The sequence below is a fragment of the Sorex fumeus genome, unplaced genomic scaffold (assembly GCF_029834395.1).
Source record: "Sorex fumeus unplaced genomic scaffold, SorFum_2.1 ptg000265l, whole genome shotgun sequence".
Lineage (NCBI taxonomy): Eukaryota > Metazoa > Chordata > Mammalia > Eulipotyphla > Soricidae > Sorex > Sorex fumeus.
In genome coordinates, this window is record NW_026606322.1 from 30,722,757 (window position 1) to 30,745,125 (window position 22,369).

The 22,369-nt window shown below is 38.7% G+C and overlaps 2 protein-coding genes across 2 annotated transcripts; both read right to left on the minus strand.

Annotated features, from left to right (window-relative positions):
* Positions 1-4,041: 4,041 nt before the first annotated feature.
* LOC130018486 (keratin-associated protein 13-1-like) lies at positions 4,042-4,605 on the minus strand. Its single transcript, XM_056109178.1, has one exon. It carries the CDS (start codon positions 4,603-4,605, stop codon positions 4,042-4,044), a length of 564 nt encoding a protein of 187 aa, XP_055965153.1.
* A 15,911-nt stretch (positions 4,606-20,516) lies between these two features.
* On the minus strand, positions 20,517-21,035 carry LOC130018487 (keratin-associated protein 13-1-like). The gene has a single exon (XM_056109179.1). It carries the CDS (start codon positions 21,000-21,002, stop codon positions 20,517-20,519), a length of 486 nt encoding a protein of 161 aa, XP_055965154.1. The 5' UTR covers positions 21,003-21,035.
* Between the last annotated feature and the right edge of the window lie 1,334 nt (positions 21,036-22,369).

Genomic DNA, 22,369 nt, shown 5'->3' on the forward strand with positions numbered 1-22,369 from the left:
CTGGATGCATACATATGCTTCAGTCAATAGCACGGCACTGTAGCACTGTCCTCCCATTTTTCGATTTCTTGAGCGGGCAGAGTAACGTCTTCATTCTGAGACTTGTTGTTACTGTGTTTGGCATATAAAATATGTCACGCTTGCCAGGCTTTGCCGCGTGGGTGAGATAATCTCGGTAGCTTGCCAGGCTCTCTGGGAGGGGCAGAGGAAACAAACTCGGGTTGGCCGCGTGGGCCACGTGCAAGGCAAATGTCCTACCAGCTGTGCTATCATTCCAGCCCTCGTGCTTTAATCAATAGAAAAAAATAATATCTTGACAAGCCAATATAAATTAACCACATTATCATGTTAAACTAGTCATCTATTACAATTATTTTGAACTGAACTTCAATTTATAGGAAGGGGAATAGTATATCATTCACCCATACTAGGGTAATTTTCGGTGCACTGAAAAATTTTACTCTATATTTCTGACCTTTAATTTCTGTTTCCCAGATCATGAGTTTCTTACATTCTCAAATGTGATAAACACCATTAATCTAAAACCAATCACAAAAAAATCTATAATTTTCTTTTTTCTATTTTAACTTCATTTAAATTTTGTTTTAGCCTGATTGGACCAAAGGTGACAGAGGACAGCAGTGGAGTTTCATGAGACCTTTGGCAGTGGTGAGAAGTGGTGAGAAGTAACTTTTTACATCAATATGTCTACACTTACATAGTACTGAATCTGCAACAAAAGAGATTCTTTTAAAAAGTTTTGACTCTAGTAATTAGTGGATTTCACATATAATTTATTTGTTTATATTGTCATAATTGGGCTGGAGTGATAGCACAGTGGGTAGGGCATTTTCTTTGCATGTGGCCGACCTGGGTTTGATTCCTCCATCCCTCTCAGATTGCCCGACAAGCTACCAAGAGTATCCCGCCCACATGGCAGAACCTGGCAAGCTCCTCATATTGTATTTGATATGCCAAAAACAGTAACAACAAGTCTCACAGTAGAGATGTTACTGGTGCTCGCTAGAGCAAATTGATGAAGAACGGGAGGACAGTGCTAGAGTGCATATTTTCTAAATTAAGTACATTAGTTCTAGTTTCAAGAATTGTTTTACTTTGTAAACATATTTACTTTTACTCTCCACTCTTAGAAATGAACTTAAAGTTTACACCTAAGCACTGGCTTTAACATTTCTTTTCTACAACATGAAAGTTATTTTAATAATAGGGAAGTAAATACATTCAATCACAGAGGAGGAGATGATTTTTAAAACTTGTGGGGATTTAGTATATTATTCCTTTGATGATCTAAATACACATTCCAGCAAAGTTGTTGCTATTTATCAAATATCTTGAATGTTATTTGTCATTGCAAAACCAACATCTTGCTTTGTACACTAACTAAATATCCAATTACCACTTGAAAATTCAGGGTTTATTCATTCTTTTGTACTTCACTTAATTCATTTTTACTATTCTTTCATGGTCTGTGTCTTGTTATATCAAATAATTGTATATATTAAGATATCATGGAATGGATTTTTCTATAATTTACCTTTATAGTTTGTCCCTCTTTTTCTATTTTGGATTTAAGATAAATATTTCATAATGGACATCTTTCTCAAAGACTGTATGGTTATGGAAATTGTGTAGAAATGTATATTAACTGTTAATTAACTGTTATTTAACTGTTTTAATCTCATTTTAACAATTTATTTTAATTTAACAAGTTTTATAATTGGATATCCATGAATAGACCATTCCAGAGGTGTTTATAATTGGGTTTCAGTCATACAGTGATCCGACACCCATCACCCATCCCTCCACCAGTGTACATTTCCCACCACTAATGTCCCCTGTTTCCCCACCAACATCCCCCAACCCCCACACCCCTAACCCTAGCCTCCCTCTGTGGGAGGCACTTTCCTTCTTGCTCTCTCCTTTCCCTTTTATGAATTATGTTTTATGCCCTTTTTAATAAAGGTGAGTGGGTGAGCATTTCTTTGTGTTCCCAGAATGCTGACCATTAAAACAGGAAAGCATGCTGAGATGCTGATCTTATTCAGCAGGTCAATAGGCACCACCTAGAGCAACCTCATCACATTCCGTGCTGGTAAAACTCTTGCTTATGGCCATATCCCACATCCCACCCTGCCTCTTCTCCTGTTGTTTCTATCTCCAAGACATCTTATATTTGTGCAATGCTGTTTGCATTGTAATGTAAAACTATATATCATAATAGTAAACCTGATCTTTCCCAGAAGAGAGAACAATTGAGGGCAATTGACTAATCTTGAATCTCAGATACTGCAGCTTTATTACCTCCTCATTTCCTGACTTTGGACTTTGAAGTCAGTGCATTTTATATTTTACTCTCGCAGGGCTGGAGCACAGCAGGTATGGCATTAGCCTTGCAAGTGGCCAACCCGGGTTCGATTCCACCATCCCTCTTGGTGATCCCGATAAGTTACCGAGAGTATCCCGCCCCCATGGCAGAGCCTGGCAAGCTGCCAGCGACGTAATCTATATGTCAAAAACAGTAACAACAAGTCTCACAATGGAGACATTACTGGTGCCTGCTTGAGCAAATCGATGAACAATGGGAAGACAGTGCAACAGTGCTACAATCTCATTTTAAATTTCTTATCAAAACCTCTTTGCTTTCTTGATTAGTTTTTCTAGAGTTATATTACCAGAGAATATTTCTTGAGAAGAGAAATAACACTGACTCAATTCTTGCTTGAAAGGTAGATTGATGTATGCGAGACCAAAACATTCTTATTATGATATTTTTGAAGCCTGAGCAAATCTCATAAAAATATAAAATTTAGGTTACTTCACTCTTTTTTTCAAAATTTTTGTGAAGAATTTGCTTACATATCTGGAAACAAAATCATAGTGAAATTTCAGTAGGGAAGTGAAGGCACATAAAACAATACTGGATGATCAAGAATAGTTACTTATTTGTACATGCTAATTGTCCTTTATCTTCAGTTAATTTTCTCTTATTTCATGCAAAATACTTTCATATAAACTACACATATTGTGTACTATGGAGTTCATGATAAAACTAGACACTAGATAATCTCATTTATTTGTGGTAGATGGTGACAAAAAGTAAATACAGTATTTACAATGAAAAATCCTTCATCTATAATTATAAAAATCAGTGTAACAAATAATAGTAGAGAAGAAATAGTAGAGAAATAGTAGAGAAGAGACAGACTCAAAGTTACAGAAAGGCATTTGTAGAAGACATCACAGAACATACTCGGTGACTGTGGGGTAGAGTAACAATTGTATTTCAACACCACTGGACATTAACATTATTTTAACCATATTGCATAAACTATAATAAAATAAATTTAAAAAGTATATCAGATGCCAGAGAGATAGTACAGTGGACAGGACACTTGTCTTGAATGAAACCAACCCAGGTTCAATCACAATACCCATTTGGTTCCTCAAACATTGCTAGGAGTGATCTCAGAACACCGAGACAAGAGTAAGCTTGAGCACCACTGGGTGTGACCCAAAAGCAAAGGAAAAAAAACCCCAAAACTATCAACTTATCTGAAACTGAAAATCTATAACGTATATATAATGAATGGCACATATCAAGTGAAGAAATAATTCTGGTCTTGGTTTTGATATCTTAGTTGACTAAGAACATCTCCTTTTTTATCTATCACAAACCCAGTCATTAATCAACTCACCACAGGAATAAATTAGACGGATATTAGAATTAATAAAGTCATTGAATTAAAAGTATGAGAACCTTTGAAACAATTCTGGAAGAAAAGACAAAGGAATTCAATTTCAGAGCAGAATATAGACTTTATTTTTAATTAATATTGGATGACACAACATTCAGGTAAATTCTATAACCAGTGTCTTGTAATTGAGGAGACAGACAGCTGAGAATAATATTGTCAAAATGCAAGAGAGAAATCCTATGTAGAGAAGATGAGGTTAAGACAGCATGAGAAGAGAAGCATTGATTATATTTGGAGACAAAATAAGGAAGTAGTGAGATGATCATTAACAACCAGATCGGAAGATTTGTCTATAACAAGAAGACTGGCAGGGCAGAGAAGTCAGGTATGAAGGGCTGCAAAACGCAGAGCCATAGTTCAGAGAAGGGAAGCCACTGGCCCCGCAAGCCAGGGGTGTGAAGGCGCTGGAGCCACAGCTCACAGAGTAGCGGCTTCCAGCCCCATAGCCCAGGGAGCAGCTGCTGCTGGAGCTCCAGCCCCGAGCCCCTGCATAGTAGGGGGACCCGCAGGGGCTGCAGAGGGTGGAGGGCCTGGGGCGGGAGCAGGATGACCAGCAAGGTGTGCAGTAGCTGGAGGTCCTGGGGCGGTAGCAGGAGGGTTGGCAGGAGTTGGGCACCACGCAGGGAGCCTGGCACCTGGTGGGCTTGCAGATAGTTTCCCCACAGCCTGTGTAGAGAGTGGATCCCAGCTGGCAGGGTCTGGGGGAGCAGGCGTCAGTGCGGTAGACCAGGTTGCTGGGGTAAGAGAAGCCACAGGCAGACATTGAGTAGCGCTGGCAGCTCCCCAGGGATCTGGAGGAGAAGTTTGCAGAGCAGCAGTTGCTGGACATTTTGGCAGGAGAAGAGATGAGTGGAGTTAGATGGAAAGGATTCTGAGGTTGACTGTCACCTCCTGGACCAGAGCCTTTTTATACTCTCAGCAATGGGTGTGCCATTCTTCACAGTCATATTACTGGTAGGAGGAATTCCTCATTTCCGTATGTGTAACATGATAACACTTCTGTAATTGTATGCTGTTAATTCCTAGCATCATTCTTTTCCATGGGTGAATCCTTCATGGTCCTTTACTGCTAATCCAATGACTCCAACAATGAGAGAAAAGCTATGATATATCACTGATGTATGTATTTGCTGATAGCAACTCCCTTATTTTCTTGACCAAGTTGGACCTGAATGTTTATATTCTGGGACTTAGATAATTATTTTTTCTGTAGGGGATTTAAATGAGGCCTTTCTAATGTCAATTCAATAGAGACTTTTCTAAATTTGTTTTATTTACTAAAGGTTTTTCCAGGTCACTGTCACTGACCTCCCGTTGTTCATCGATTTGCTCAAGCGGGACCAGTAATGTCTCCATTGTGACAATTGGTACTGTGTTTGGCATATCGAATACATCACGGGGAGCTTGCCAGGCTTTGCCGTGTGGGCAAGATACTCTCGGTAGTTTGACGGGCTCTCTGAGAGGGGTGGAGGAATCGAACTTGGGTTGGCCATTTTGGCCGCTTGCAAGGCAAATGCCCTACCGCTGTGCTATTGCTCCATTCCTTTTTCCAGGTAGTCTAATTCATATTACATCAAATATCTGTTGGAATTTGAGAAATAGATAAGATAAATTAAGAAAATTGGTAAACCCCAGGGGGAAAACTAAGCAGGGTAAGTCTTTAGATATAAAGTGTATATGGAGGGGCTGGAACAATAGCATGACGGGTAGGGCGTTTACCTTGCACGCAGGCAGCCTGGGTACAATTCCCAGCATCCCATGTCCCTGAGCACTGCCGGGAGTAATTCCTTAGTGCAGAGCCAGAAGTAACCCCTGTACATTGCTGGGTGTGACCCCCCATAAAAGTGTATATGGAGTCCATAGAGAAGTATAGAAGGTAGGACATTGGTCTTGCATGTTGTTCATTGAGGTTCGATCAACAGCATTCCACACGGTCCCCACAAGCCCACCAGGGGTGATTTCTTAGTGCAGAGGTAGGAGTAATCCTTGAGGCCCATCAGGTGTGGACTTCCCAAAAATGATTCAGCGATTGTGTAGTCTAATTTGAAAATACCCACTGTATACAGTATGTCCACATATTTTAAGACTCACAAGAGACAGCTAGAAATTTCTTATCTTTGGGTCATCAACTCTGTAGTTAGCCAGAATTTGACTGAAAAGCAAATATTGTGGACTTAGAGTTATAATGCCTTTGCCCTTTCAGAAGCATGTATAAACTTCCTGATCATCATCTCTTACATAATATGATATGACAACTATCTAAATATATCCACAATATTAGTTATTATTATTTATATTTTATAATATTGGGTAATATAGAGAGTATAAAGTTATGAAGAATGCAGAAATTATGCAAATGCTAATTTATAAGGAACCGGAGTATCCTGGGATTTGGATTCCTAAGAGAGCTTGAACTAGTTACCTTCAGTGTCCCTGAAAGGATGTTCTTAGGGGCGAATGAACTTTAAGACACTGCGGTGTAATAGTGGATCTATTATTTCTCTCTCTTTAAAAACATTTCAAAAAGTGAGCCCAGTATTAACATACCTCATGTATTTTGCATACACATTCTCTCTTGGTTATCTGTATTTAAAATTTGTCTAGTGCACACCCTGTTCTAGAACAACTCCAATCAAGCAAATATTTCTGTGCAGCTTTAACTTAAAACTTTTTTTCTATACTAGTTTTTACTCCAATTTAAAACAAACTTCTTCCCTGCTATATGTCATTGACATTACAGTTACTCTGGGAAATTCTTAGTTTTTTTCTTTCATACCATTCTCTATGCCTGAATTACTGAAGTATAATGAACCTTAAAGGCTTATTACTTGTTGAGGCAATTAACTAAGTCAGAAAGTTGGTATTGCAGAAGACGGGAAAAAATAAGTTGTTGCCTGAAGACATTTATCTTTAATTTAGAAAAGAGAATTCAGACACTTCATCCATATTTAAATTTTTTTCCATAAATGTAATGATATTTATTTGTTTTCTACCTTCCTTTTTCTTGTCTTAGAAGAATTAATTCAAAAGGTTACTACTTTTGTCCCTAGTTGCTTTCACTCTGGTTCCTTTATTTTAAAATTTTTTCCATTGCTGTTAATTGATTTAAATCAATGGTTAGAAATATGAATATTTCTTTATCTTTATGGAGCATGGGGATTGTACTGATTTTAATTTGTAAAATGACATTTTCCTTCTACTTGTAAAATTATCTCTGTATCTATATTCCATTCTACTGTCTTTGCATGTGATGATTTCCTGATAGTAGCTATTTTTGATATATATATATGCATATAGACTAGTTTTAATATTACTGCAATTACCCTAGACCTTTTCATCTTATTAATATTCCAACTCTCTGAAGCTCTATTAACTATTTTATAGTTTCCATTGCCTTTAAATTGGAATATATACTACTGAATGATAAATCTCCAATTATCTGGATTACATTTAAATATACTTTAATTCTTTAACCCATGTATGCTTAGTTCATTTCATTAATAACTATAATTTTTACTTGTTTTTTTTAAGAAAAAAGTACTTTTGGAAAGGATTATCTGTATCTAGTAGTTCTCAAGACTATTTCTGACTCTGTGCTCCAATATCACTCAAGGCAGAGCTCATGGACCATACATGGTGTTAGGAATTGAACTTGGGTCCACTGAGTGCAAGGCAAGCATTCTATTCCCTGTACTATTGCTCTGGATCCTCATTTTTAGACTTTTTAACCAATGCACACACTATATGCATTTGATAGACACTGCATAAGACATAATATCAGCATGTCATGTATGTATAACATTTCCTCAATTTTATGGTGGAGATTCAAATTAAATCATCTGCTTAAAGATGCTTTTATTACCTTAAGATGACTATTATCTTTGTCTGAAGCCTGAGTAAAGACAGGGAAAATATGAAATCTATCAACTTTGCTCTTTTAGTAAAATTTTAAGACATTTTATACACAGGTAACTAAAAATATCAAGATGAAAGTTTATCAGGAGATCCAAGTTCTTGGTCACTTTTATAAACATAATTTAGTCACCTATAAGCATAATCGCTTATAAAATCATACTAACTTATTATACTAATTTTAATTTTATATATAGCCCTGAGTATAAACCTCCAGTCATACTTTTCTTCTTTGGAGATCTGAATTTGATATATATATCAATTTATATGTCATTTATAACAACTATGAATGATTCTAGCACTCTAGGTCATAAGGTTCAATTTAGTAATATCACTGTCCTCCCGTTGTTCATTGATTTGCTCTAGCGGGACCAGTAACGTCTTCATTGGAGACTTTGTCGTTACTGTGTTTGGCATATCGAATACTTCACGGGTAACTTGCCAGGCTCTGCTGTGCGGGTGAGATACTCTCGGCAGCTTGCCGAGCTCTCCGAGAGGGGCGGAGGAATTGAACTCGGGTCGGCCATGTTGGCTGCATGCAAGGCAAATGCCCTACCCGCTGTGCTATTGCTCCAGCCTCCAAAGTATAGATCACAATTTTAAATTTTGTTTATTTTACTCTATTTTCATTGTTTATTCTAGATTGATTCTTGCCTCACTGATTCATATGCACTATAAGTTCCAGATCCTTCAGGATCCAACTGTATATCCAAGTGCCCATGGGAGTTCTTGATCTTACCTCACTCAGGTACATGACAGAAATAGACCAAATCGATCCTGAACCCCTATCCCTATCTTTGGGTTTCTGAGAGGAGTGATGTTCTATCCTGGTTTCAGACTCCTCAACCTCAGAGTTTCTGTGAACTGTCTCCTTCTTAGACCCTGGCCTACTGCTAAGAAAATATAATAATGAGAAAATCATCTAGTTGATAACTTTGAGATTTTACTCCACAAAAATGTGTATAGTAAGATGTTGATCTTTCACTACCTTATGTGGAGCAATAAAATATTTTAAATCTCCTAAATTAGTTTAGATTTCCAGTTTTATAGGGTTTCAAATCTTATATGTATGTGCATAGTGTAATGTTTTCCATTTCTATTTTATAAATCATACTAAAAAACTTATAAGTACTCAGTATATCCATAAACAAAGAGATGAAAATCATAAAGTATAAATTTATTAGATTACAGTGATAGAAGTTTCCAAAAATTTTAGAAAAACATACATGATTTCAATCTACAACATAGACTACAAACATTATTCATTTAGTAATAGATTTTAAAAGCAAAAATTATCTGCCAAAAGCTAGGCTTCAAGTGAAGAAAACTATAGTCAGACGGCAAGAAGATAATGTTTCATGTAACATATATAAAGCCTAAGAGAAGAATCATTAATAAGAATGAGAAATAAGGTCACAAATATAATCACATGATCACTAGAGGATGCAGAAGGTGGGACCACATCAACACTGAGTAGCAGTTTCCAGACCCATAGCCCAGGGAGCAGTTGCTGCCCAGAAACCCAGATTCAGACCTAGAATGGCAAGGACTGAAGATTACAGAGGGTCTTGGGAGTAGAAAGAGGTCTGGCAGGATATGGGTACCACACAGGCTGTCTGGTACCTAGTGTGCTCACTGTTGGTCTCCTTATGGCCACTATAAAGAAGGAATCCTATTTGGCAATTAGTAGGGGAGCAGATTTTATTGTTGTAGACCAAATTGCTGGGGTAAGATGAGACACAGGAAGTTCTTGGATCTCCTTCAGGGAGCTGGAGGAGAAGTTTCCAGAGCAACAGTTGCTACACATTTTGGCCAGAGATGAGATCAGATGAGTTACAGTGAAACTATTGTGAGGTATATGTCGCCTTATAATGGAGCCCTTTCATACTTTCAGTGGTGGGTATGACATTTCTCATAATCTCATTACCAGAAGTATGAGTCCTTCCTCCCTATGTGTAACTTAATAACATTGTCTGTAATTGCTATTATTAATCTTTAGCATCATTCTCTCTTCATGTCCTTTTACCACTAAGCCAATGACTCCAAGAGTGTCAGAAATATTGTGACTCTATGTCTATGATGACATTTGTTTTCTGCTGGGAAAGTCGCTACTCTCCCTGTCGGCTAGAGCTATAATGTCTTTGCCTAATATTTTGGCGGGATGCATAGCACTAAGGGAAGAATTAAAATAAAGTCATTTTTTTCTACTAATTTAATGGAAGCTATATAATTTTTTTAGTTCGTTATTTTCTAATATTCTTTGTGAAGTGAAAATATAAAATTCTGGAAGAGAAATTTGGTGACTCAGAGATATACCAGGACAAGTTTTTAGATGGAAAATTACTAGGATTTATTTGGAACAGAATCAGGGTGTATTCTAACTTTTTTTTATGTGCACTTGTGAAAACCATGTCAGCTACTAAATCCAGATATCCCTTACCTTATTTTTTCTCAGAATGGCTATTTTGGGAGTTTTGTAGCTTCACACAAGTTTGGTATTTCTTTTTTTTTACAAATTCTTGAAGGAAAGCTTCTTTATTATACTGGTTTCCTGACTTTAAAGTGTATTATAGTGCTGTAGTAACTAAAAAATCATGGTACCAGAACTAAGCTATCATATCTATACAGAGTAATCATTGATAAAGAAGATTTGTGTACAGAATGGAACAAGGAAATCCTCCTTAACAAATGGTTCTACAAAAACTGACTAACCATATGGAAAATAATAAAATTAGATCCAAACCTCACATCATATACAAAATTTAATTTTAAGTTGGTTAAAGGTCTCAAGATTAGACCAGAATATGTAAAATACATTGAGGGAAATATAGTGAGAATTATTTAAGATATGAAACTTGAAGATATTTTTGTGATTTGATGAGCCCATTGGCAAAGCTTCAAAAGTAATAAATGGAGAGGCAGAGAGATAAGGACTTGCTTTGCATACACTCCTCAGGTCTCCTTACTGTCATACTAATCCTGTCAGGAGTAATCCCTGAGACGAGTCAAGAGTAAATTCTGAACACAGCTGGGAGTAATCCCTCCTCCACCCACTGAATAATGGGGGAAAAAAACCACTAAGAAATGATATCTAATCGTAGTTCTTCTACTTGGAAAAAAAAAAGGTCAGACTAGTTATAAAAATATCAAATGGAAGAATATATTTGTACAATATACATAGGCTAAAGTACTCAAAATATAGAAAGCATTCACAAAGTTTAGAGACAAAGAAATCAATGACCCCACTAAGAAATTAGGAGAGAAGACACATTCCTGGAAAGCAGCATGCAGATCTCTGATAAGCAAACAAAAATAGTATTAATCATCACTTATCATCAGGGCAATGCAAGTTGAAACTACAATGAGATACCACCAATTAGAATGGAATATATTAAAAAGGCTGGAAACAACCAGCTTTGGCAATGATGGTTAAAGGAAACTCTCATTTGTTGCTGGCAGTAGTGCTATCCGGTTCAGCCAGTTTGGTAAACATTGTGGAGATTTGTTAAAAAACTAAACATAGAGTTCCTTTGTGGTATAACCAATCCATTTCTTTGCGCTAACCTTGTGTTAACACAAAAAAGACAGCAGCAATCTATCTTCCCCGTGGCCTGTATTCAGTAGTCCCACGCCTGTTCCCCCACCTGGGGGAGATCAATGGCGATGGACAGGTGAAGGAAGGAAATGAGGGCCAGGCTGGTTGGTGTCAGTTGCAGTTTATTCCAATCCTCTCTCTATTCACTCCTGTCTCTCGTCTGCCTCTTGCCCCCTCATGCTACTTCACTCTCCTCCTCAATCCCCCTTCATCCTCCTTCTGGCTCTGGAATCTGGATCTGGATTCCCTTTCTCCTTCTCCTTCTGGAGTCTTGATCCGGATTCCCCAACCCACTCTCACAGTTTAGTTAAATCCAACGCATGAGGGGTTGGGGCTTACACATAGGTGTGGTCACAATCAATAGGGGTAAAGTTCTTTCCCTCAGGGGGTATTTCTTCTAGGACAGATATCCTTTCAGCAGGATGACCCACCCAACAGCGGAATCCCATGGGTGTGTTTCTCCTCTTCTTGTCAACAAACATATGAACATTCATAATATTAATCATTTTGTGTGGACACAGTAAGAGATATATTAAGCTTATAGAATTGCTCTCCTAAGGCCATCTCAATCTCAGACTATAGAGCTCAGGCCAGATAATCTTTCCTATCCCTGCAGGGTCCTAGTCTCATGGTTACTTTTGGATCATGACAGCATTTGTCTATGATCAAGCTCTTAACCTATAGTTAAGAATCGTGGCACTTGGGCCTGACCAATTTCAATGCCAGGGTAGCTCACAACTTGCCCTGGGTCGGTTCAGTCTCTCGTCAGGACCCTGCTTTTGGGGTGCTAGGAACTAAGGGCAACTGAGAGTTAAGTCAAGAAAGCAGATGCCCGGGAGTGAATAATATTCAAAGCCAATTAAATCCTAAATTATAAAATCATAATATTAAATGTCTTCCTGTATCTATACAAAAAAGACTTTGCTTTAAAGTAAACTATTTATAAGACATAAGGAGAGGAGAAAGGCAATATTAACTTCAAATACAAGTTCAGTGTCCTAGAAGGATCTGACCTTACAAATTAACAGATTCTGATTAGGGGGAAAAGCTGAAGAACTGGTTGGGGAAGAGAGCATAGAGAAGAGGTTACAGATAAAGGAATGGGAGTGCCTCAGGAGCACTGTAATAAACCTGAGTTCCTTGTGACAAGGAAGGGAGGACAAATCAATGTTATCCTACATCTCCCACTTTTCTGTTTACAAAAACACAAAAATTCAAAATAGAGTAACAATTCCAAACACAAAAGTCACATTTGTTGTACTAAAACTTCAGTCCACCCCTGAACCCAGAGCAGTGCTTATTTGTAAAGTGTCCGATAGTCCTTCACTGTCAAGGGGTGATCAGTGTCATTTAGTCACGTTTCGAAGAAATGAAGTATCCGGATCACAGTTTGAAGAGTTTTCTGCAACTGCAGCAGTAGCAGTCACAGCAATGAGTCCCAGGGGATCAGCTATAGGAGTCTGATGAACTTCAGAGCACTGGATCAGGCAGGAAGCACTGGAACAGTAGCATCATGATTTCTGTCAGGAGCTCTTCAGCAGGGGAATGCAGTCATTCTCTGGTCAGGTTCACTAGTAGTCATAGATATGCAACCTACTTAAGTTTGGAAAAAACACTTTTTTAAAGTTACCGGAGGCTTTGAGCATTGGGGTTTGGTACATCTCCATGTAGAGGAAGACATAGGGGGAATCTCCGACACAAACAGTTATCCTAGAGAGAAATAAAAAGGTGTCCCTATTAAGTCATTCCTTCCTCCTTCTGGAACTAAGACACCTGTAAATTCCAAGGAGAGGGTAAAAGTAAGGAATTGTTAACCCAAAACATGGGGTCCTGGAGTTGCCCAATCCATAACCTGTAAAAGAAGGGAATAAGGAATGCGACCTCATGATATGTTAAAGGAGCTAGAGGCCTTTGTTGCAGGACTTCTGATGCTGACTCCTCTGATTTCCTTGTGAATTCCAGCTGAAATCAGCTTGGCGATGGCTCGGGGTTGGAATTTGGAAGATTGTAAGACTGCAAAGTTCTGAAAGTTAAAGCAGGTGGATAAATTTGACTCCTGACGAAATGAATCAGTACTCAAAATTTCTTGGTGGCGTTAAATGTTGAAAGAAAAATATAGCCTTTTCCTCTGATGAGGAGTCTCCCTGCTACCCATTCTTAGTCAATTTTAATCCAAATAGAAGAATTAATAATTCTCTGAGCCTGTGCATCTTCCTGAAACTGCCTTTCAGCTACTGTATATGACTCTCCTTGAGGTAAATTCAAAAATTGTAAAAAGAACAATGTTAAGGACAAGGAGTCAAATGGGGCATACCTCGTTTTTTGTTTTTGTTTTTTTTAAACTATGCCCGTATCATAGGTCCAGGAAGACCAGAATGAGATCTGATATCAGTAATAAAAATAGGTTCAGAGCACTTTTGTAAAATAAACTGTAGCTGCTGAAGCAATTGTTGCACTATAAGATTAAGGGCAGTTAAAGATGCAGTTACAATACCAGTGAAGAGTCCAACCACATAAACTGAGTCTGAGATGATACCACCAAGCCCTGGCACTTGGGTGAGTGAAGAAATCAATGTGGCAAGTTATAGCCTTCATTGGAAGCTCTTTCTTGATATCAGAAATAACCTGCTTCATAACCATAAACACACACACAAGCAGAAGTATCCTAGTGACAATATATTCTGTCCCTCACCAGCATCTGTAATGGCTGAGTGGGTGAGCACCCAGGAATAAGGCATCTCTGTGCTTCCTGGCTCAATAAGCAATGGCCAAGTGGGAAAATAACCACGTACCCACTGGCCCTAAAGCTGTTTTCCCAGAGGCGGCATCTCATGAACTAGAAGTAGAAGTTCACTTCCCCAAAAACAAAATTGTACTAGCCTGAGTCTTTGAATAACCTTCCTTGGAACTAGTACTTTCACCATTGATTCTGATAAAAAAAAAAAAAAACTGAGAGTAGGCTGTTCAGACTGAGTTTCTGGCAGATGTTCTTGGGAATCAAGACTAGAAAAGAGAGAAGGCTTTCTTCACCTCTGACCTGACTGAGGGCTCTCAGGGTAGCTGAGCCCTTTTACAAAAAGTTCTGCTCGGTTTGCCAGCACAAATTCACCAATAGACACAACTCTTTGAGTCCAAAATTCCTCACTTTTTTCTGACTTAAAACTTGATGTGCATTAGGTACAGAACTCACCTCTGCATATCCCATACATGGGATAGCTCCTTGTTCCCTAAACTCAACTGCTTGTTGGTGAGCCTCTAGATCCGCTCCATGAGGAATGGAGTTGGGGATCGGAGACGCCCTTCACTTCACTGTCAGGAAGTCCTCCAGGCAACCATGAAAACCTTATGTGCTGCTTGTAAAGTACACTTGAGCAAACTCCCTTTCTACCTGGGGGTTCTAATCTCATCCCTTTGTACCAGAATTTAATATGTAGGGACTCTGGTTGGGAGAAATGGTGACTTGTATCAGAGCAGGGAATATCCAAGGTGGTGCTGCCTGCCGTAGCTGGTTGCAGTGAGTCTACTGATTGAAGTCTGAAGCTCCACACTGGGGAGAAGGGCTGCAGCTGGGAACATTCCCTGATTTTACGGGGCTTGGGGCTGGCCCCACAGAAAGTTTCTGGAATTGGGGTCACCAGACAAAAGTGATGCAATAATCTCTGGCCCAGTGGTTTCCCTTAGGGCATCATGAGCAAGGTCCAGGTGGCCTTCTCACAGTTGCATGTTTGGGAGGTGCCCTGCAACCCTTATGGAAGTGGCCTGATTTCGCACAATTAAAACACACTTGCCCTGAATTTGCCTCTGTATGGCATAGGTCTCCACAGCATTAATACGTGCCTGATGTTTGATAGAACCAACATTTGGACATGCCTTCAAGTACCCCATTATATCTGCCTTCTCTTTAATGGGATGCAGAATGGCCTGGTAATCCTCATTAGCATTTTCAAAGGCCAATTGCTTCGTCAAATGCTCCTGGGTTTCCTTACCCTTAACGTGCCTTTCAATGGCTTCTATCAACCTCCCTATGAAGTCTGCATAACATTCTGAGGCACCCTGAACAATCTTTGTGTAGCTTCCCTTAAATTCAACATCTGCATCAATCCTCTCCCAGGCCCACAGGGCGGCATCACAGTCATGATCAAAAACAACATGAGGCAAGGTGACTTGCTTTTTAGGGTCGTGCCATTTTCCTTCACCTATTAACATCTCATAAATCAATTTAATCCCTGTGAATTTCTGTCCAGCATGGCCTTGGCTCTGAAGTTTAGCCTTAGCCTCATCACTGAACCACATCCTGCACTGCATGTACTGAGAAGGGCTTAAGCACGTCTTAAAGACTACGTGAAAATCTTGAGATACTCAGTGAGCCTTTTTACTCCAGCCTATAATATACTCCCTACTGTACAGAGATGTAGGTCCGTGCAAGGCACAGGCCTTTTTGAAATTACTAAGTGAATCCATTCTTAACCCTTCATAATACGGAGACTGATTCTCCTCCAGCTGGATAGGAAAAAAGAGACTGGGCTCATGGGGTCTGGGTGGGATTGACCACTTACGGTCGAGAGGTTTCAGCTGTAAGCTTCTATCAGGACCATGTCCCAAGTTACCTGGAGGTCGCTTGGCTGGGGAGCGGCAGCTCTTGTGAGAAGCCTTCTGTACCAAGCTACTCAGGATCTGAGGAAGTGGTAGCTGGCTCATCATATGCATCGCTTTCCTCTGACACACTGGAACTGGAGTCATACAGAGGAGGTGGGGGTTCTCTCTGGCTTGACATCAGTAGGGAACGTTAATTCATCAGTGGCAGAGAGATTTTTGCTCTGAGAATGTGTTTCCACTGGGAATGCCTTGAGCTGCTATCAGGGCTTGGGTACGGGAGTAGCAAAGCATTGAGCATCAGGCTTCTTTCTAGACTTGGATATGGGAGGGGCCGAGGGTAAGGCTATCTCAGTAGTAGGAACTTTCTTCATTTCATCCTTAATCTTTAAATTCTCTCTGTTTAACTCCCGAGGAAAGCCTCCCATGGTATATCTAACATCCTCCTCCTCGGAGGTACCTTCCAAAGCCTTAAGAATGGAGTTAACAATTTCCCAAGTTACCCAGAATTGTTTAGAGATCTGAGCCCCTTCTTTAAATTCTCTGAAGAGATTACCCTTAATCTTTTCCCAAACCTCAAGCTTCAAAGTACCCTTATATGGAAACTAGGGTGAGATTTATAAACAGTGTTTAGTCAGGACTGGAGTTGGTCCTAAGAAACATGATGTCCAGTTATCTTTGCAAAATGCTTAATCTATTCAATAAAAAACTGGCCACATTCAGTTTGGCGCAAAAGATTTTGAAAGGACTTCATGTGGCACTGTTTTTGTCCCATCTTAGCGGAGGAGTATGGCTAGTATTCACCATACCACAAATCCTAGTTCTACCACCAAACTTTTCTAGAGTGGGAGTCTACCGAATGCTGTTCTTACCTTTAGTTGCGAACCAATTGAAGATTCGTTGCGCGCACAGGGATGCCAGACCTGAAACACAAATGTACACAGCTATGCTCAATTCAGTTCTTAATATAATGGTCAGAATATGGAAACAAGCCGAGTGACCAATAATAGAAGAATGAATAAAGAAATTGTATGCATACACCTTGGAATACTATGCAGCCAATCAAATGAAAACATTCAGTTATTACAACTTGGATGAAACTGGAGTACTAATTCTGAGTCAAGCAAGAAAGAGAGAGAAAAAAGGCATCAGACGATCTCTGTAGTGTTTGGGAAAACAAAACAAGGATATAGGCAATATCTACTGCTAACAAATTCTATGCATTTGTGTACAAACTATGAGTATCATATTAGGAGGGAGTAGGTGGACATACAATGATTCAGGGCATGGGTGAGGTAAAGCGACTGGGAATGCCAAAATGACAAGTAGTCAGCACCATTCTAGCACATAACAGGCCCACTATGGATTTATTGCTGATGAGAGATTTTACTTCTAACCAGCAGTGGGGTAGGGTTCCCCACGTGGATTATGTAAAGTGGAGAGGAGAAAAGTAGCACTTCCAGAAGGAAATCTACCAACTCCCTCTCGACCCACCTATGTCACCTAGGAAAGTGCCTGGGATATTCAAGATTGATGAAAGTATGTGATGAGTCCCTGCACGGCACAGATGCTCAGGTCCTACCAGCCCCATGAGGCAGCCATCAAAATTTGTTGATGACTGGGGACGGGTCAGGATAGAACCTTGAGACATTGGTGGATGATCACTGATGCTGGGAATGATTTAAGGGAGTTGGAACATTATATGCCTAAAAGTCTTATTGACAGCATTGGAAATCACAGTGCCTAAGTAAATAATTTTTTTAAAAAATATTTTATAAAACCATATTAGATCTCCTTTTTCAAAGAATGGCATGAGGTCAATGAAAATATAGAATAAATATCAGGATATAGCTCAAATGCTAGAACAAATATTTAGCATGTGTGAGGCCCTGAAATCAATCCAGTGCTCTGATGGTACAGGAACATTGCTGTGTGAAATTTTAGTGTCCCCAAGCAATGCAGAATGTGGCATTTACTAAAAATAAAGAGTGAGGGGCTGAGAGATAGTACAAGGGTTATAGTGCTTGAGTAACATCCCTTGTATCATATAATGATTCCCTGAACACCACCAGGGGTCACTCATGAGCACAGGGCCAGGCATATCCCCTGAGCACTGTATTGTGTGACCAAACAATCCCACCCATTCTCAGTCCCTCCACTCTAAACGAATCATATTGTAAATTATTTTCCTTCAACGAAATTGCTTGGCACAAAATTGTTCTGATAGTAATGAAATTTTAACTATGCAGTAGGAGCCTGAATATATCAATAATTTAATGAACTGCTTTACTAAATAATTATTAATGAAGAATTTAGAATATCAGGATATGGGGTCTGAGTGATAGTACAGTGGATTTTGTGTGAAATATTGTAAATATTGTGTGAAACTAAATATTGTGTGAAACTAAACTAAATATTCCCTGGTGGTGCTCAGGGAATCATTATATGGTACAAGGGATGTTATTCAAGCACTATAAGCCTTGTAATATCTCTCAGCCCCTCACTCTTCTTTTTTAGTAGATGCCACATTCTGCATTGCTTAGGGACACTAAAATTTCACACAAAATTCCAATATTTCCAATATTGCTTTGCATGCAGTCGACCTAGTTTTGATCCAGGAATCCCATATGGTCCCCTGAGCCTACCAGAAGTGCTCCATGAGTACAGAACCAGGGGGCAGCCCTTGAGCACCATTGGGTGTGCTCTTCCCTCTAACAACAACAACAAAAATAATAAAATAAAGAACGAAAAAGGATAGGCTAGATGAAACATCAAAACGATCTCTAATGTATCTTAAAATACATTTGCTAAATATGAAAAAAATGAGAAAATATGTTTTTGGTAAAGAATGCAACTTTGCTTTATCAACCTAAAGACGGCTAATTGAGATGTTTCTGAGCAATAATTCACCAGTCTTCCACATGATATATGTTATCTCACTAACTACTTGAATATTACCTTAAAGCCTCATCCTTCAACAGAATCACAAGTGTCACACAAGCCAATTTACTCCCGCTGAAATAAATTAAATTATAGATTCAATTTCCCAGTCATAGGGATATTCGTGAGGCTATTGGAAACTATAGATGAGTCTTGTGTGCACAGAGGCCAGAGGGCTGTTTCAGAGGTTAAGTGTATGCCTTGCATGTGGCCAATACCAGTTCAGTTCTCCATGCTGGGGGTTCCAAAGCATATCCATGTGTATCTCTGAAGGCTCCTGAGCACTGTAGGTGGCCTCGTTCATTAGTGGTGCTAAAGAGCCCCAGTATCACTTTCATATACAGGGAATGTTTAATCCTCTTATGCTTTGTTTTCTCCATTTCATCTTCCAGCTTCCATTAAATGCCTTCAACATTTCTGTGTCTTTGCTATTTAAGCTCTACCTTTTAATATGTCATAGAATGAATATAAGTTTCCCTCCGACTTTATGTCTGTATTTTCTTATAGCAAACCTAGAATTTCCTCGGAGGGTATTTTTCTCTATGCTCTGACATGCAACTGAATTAATAAATAGAAGTATTTATTAACTATTGTTTTAACTATTTCCACCCTCAGTTTTAATGTTCTTATCATAAGCACATAATCTTTCCAATTAAGAGTTCCTAGAATTTATTGTCTGACAAACAGGATATTGCTATATAAGAGACAAATAATATTGCCCCAGTTATGGTTTGAGATATGTATTCAATCACCACTTCTGATGATATCAAATGCTTTTTATTTTTAGGTTTAATTTGAAACATGAGTGAAACCAAAGTGGAATATTAAATCTATGATCTTATATCTTGCTATTAAATTTTATGTTATTCATCCCTGTAGATACAAAAAAGTGTAAGATCACATGAATTCTTATCAGCTAAATTAAAGCTATTGTGCTATTTTTACTAATAAGTATGGGGTTTCTTCAAGCAATGTTAAAGACCATACATAATAACTTACATTTTTTCCAACTAATTTGCTTCTCTGTCATTTATACACTACCATATAAAACTAATTATTGTTTCTTTTCTCTAAATCACTTGGCTATTAACTAATCTTCTACCTAATACCTTCAGATATATATATAATACACATATATATGTATATATGGAACGTATCTCATTAAGAATCAATCTTGCTCCTGATTCTGAAATTTTAAGTCATAATACTAAACAATAGTAATCTAATACCTGTACTGCAAATGCAAAAAATATGCAATCTTATAAAATTTGATGAAGTATCCAATTTCTTGTGATTTCAAGATTTATTTCCATGCACATGGTGAAATTTTTATATTACCACTTTTTCTATCACAATTAACACGTAACCAACAATCAACTAATAGCAAGAAATAATAAGATTAATATTAGGATTGATAAATTAAATGGATTGTAATGGTATAAATGTTCACACAATTTTGGGAAAAAAATGAAAACACATAAATTCATTTTCCAATGCAGAGTATGACTTTATTTTTAATAATAATAGATTTCTATCACACTCACATCACCTCTGTTGGCCACCGTTGAGGTCAGAGAGAAGATAAGATATAATCTGAGAGTAAGAGGACAATCATTCCAATAGATGAATAATAATTAAGGATCAAAGAGAAGCGCTGACAATATTGGAAAATAAAGTTGGAAAATGCAACGAGACAATCATTAGAAGCCACAAGTTGGTCTATAGCAAGAAGACTGGCAGGGCTTAGATGGCAGGTAGGATGGACGGCTGAATCCAGAGCCACAGCTCATTGAAGGGAAGCCACTGCCTCCACAAGGTTTGAAGCCACTGGTACCACATCCCATCGTGTAGGAGCTTCCAGATCCATAACCGGAGCAGCTGCTGCCGGAGCCACAGCTACTGAAGCCTGGCTGGCAGGGACCACAGAAGGTGGATGGTCTTGGGCGACAGCAAGCAGACTGGCTGGAGATTGGCATCCCGCAGGAGGCCTGGAATCGGACGGGTTTGGTGCATGTTTCCTGGCAGCTATAGAGGGAGGGTCCCATTTGACATGTGCTGGAAGGTCCAAAGCCAGAGGCACAAGCCTGGTTGCTGGGGTAGGAAGAACCACAGAAGGATCCTGGGTACTGCAGGCAGCTCCCGAGGGAGCTGGAGGAGTAGTTTCCAGAGTAGCAGCCGTAGGACATGTTGACAGAGGTGAGTTCAGCTGAGTTACTGCGAGAAGATTCTGTGATAAATGTTACCTCTGGACTGTGCGTTTATATATTCTCAGGAATGGGTGTGGCACCTCACAGTGTCATATGTCCATATATGGACCCCTCATTTGCATAAATGTCACTCTGTAATTCTCTGTAATTGTAGTTAACCCAATCCCTTCATCTCATTTTTATGGGTGAGCTTATTTTGTTTAAAGGTCTATGTCAATGAATTGCACTTATGTGACAAATGCTATGACAGTATCTTATTCACGTGGATGCACCATGTCCAGGAAAGCCCCTCATGTTTTCTCTGTCTATGACTCTCTGTCCATCTGCTCCATGTTTGTGCTGCGGAATGCTTTCTTCCCAGGGTGGGGATTGCAAGTTAATCATCTTCCATTTGAGTCATGGCTAAGAAACAGAAATCTGGTCTTGATGAGAAAACTTCTAAAGATTTCCTTACATCAAAACTTTGATTCAGAGTCTCCAATATAACTTCGCATCTATTATTTACCATTAGCAATGCTTACTCTGCCTACTCATGAAGAGCCATATAAAAGTAAGTCAGAGGAATTGGGAGAGATTCTTAGAAGTGATCCTAATCCTTAGCAAATATATTTTTAGAGTTAGCCTTTTGAAACACTGGACTTTTGTTCTTAGGAGATCCTTCTTTGCTGTTTTGATTTCTGTACTTTTGCTTGTCTGTTCAATATATCTAAGGATTATTCCTGTTTCTATCTTGAAAGGTGGTATGATTATAAAAACATGTCTATTTTGTCTAAGTTGTCCAGTTAGTTTGCATATAGATTTGTTTCACAGTCTCATATGATCCTTTATGTTTCTGTCCTAGAGGCTGTAATTTCACCTCTTTCATTAGTGATTTTTTAAATCAGATTTCTCTCTCTCTTTGTTTCTCTCTCTCTCTGTAAATTGGTGAGCCTAATGAGGCGTCTACTGGTTTTCTCAATAATTGGTCCTTAGTTTATTTGATGCTTTGTATTGCCTCTAGTTTCTATTATATTTATTTTTCTTCTAAATTTTATTTTTTTCCTTTTGCTAATTTTCCATTGCTTGTTTCTCCTTAGTTAATACCTTCAGATGTATGGTTACACTATTTGAGAGTTTTTGGTTGTATATGATGTAATTTTAGATTCCAATGGACTACTTTTATTACTGTTTTATTGTATCCCATAGGATCTGAGAGAATGTCTCAATTTTTATTATTCTTGAGGTATTACTTCATCTTCTTTGGTTTCTTGATGACCGAAGAGAGAGATTTTGAAGCATGAGTTTAGTATCTATGTTTGTGGTTTTTCCTTTGTTTTTGCTGTTATTTTAGTCTTAACAACTGGGGA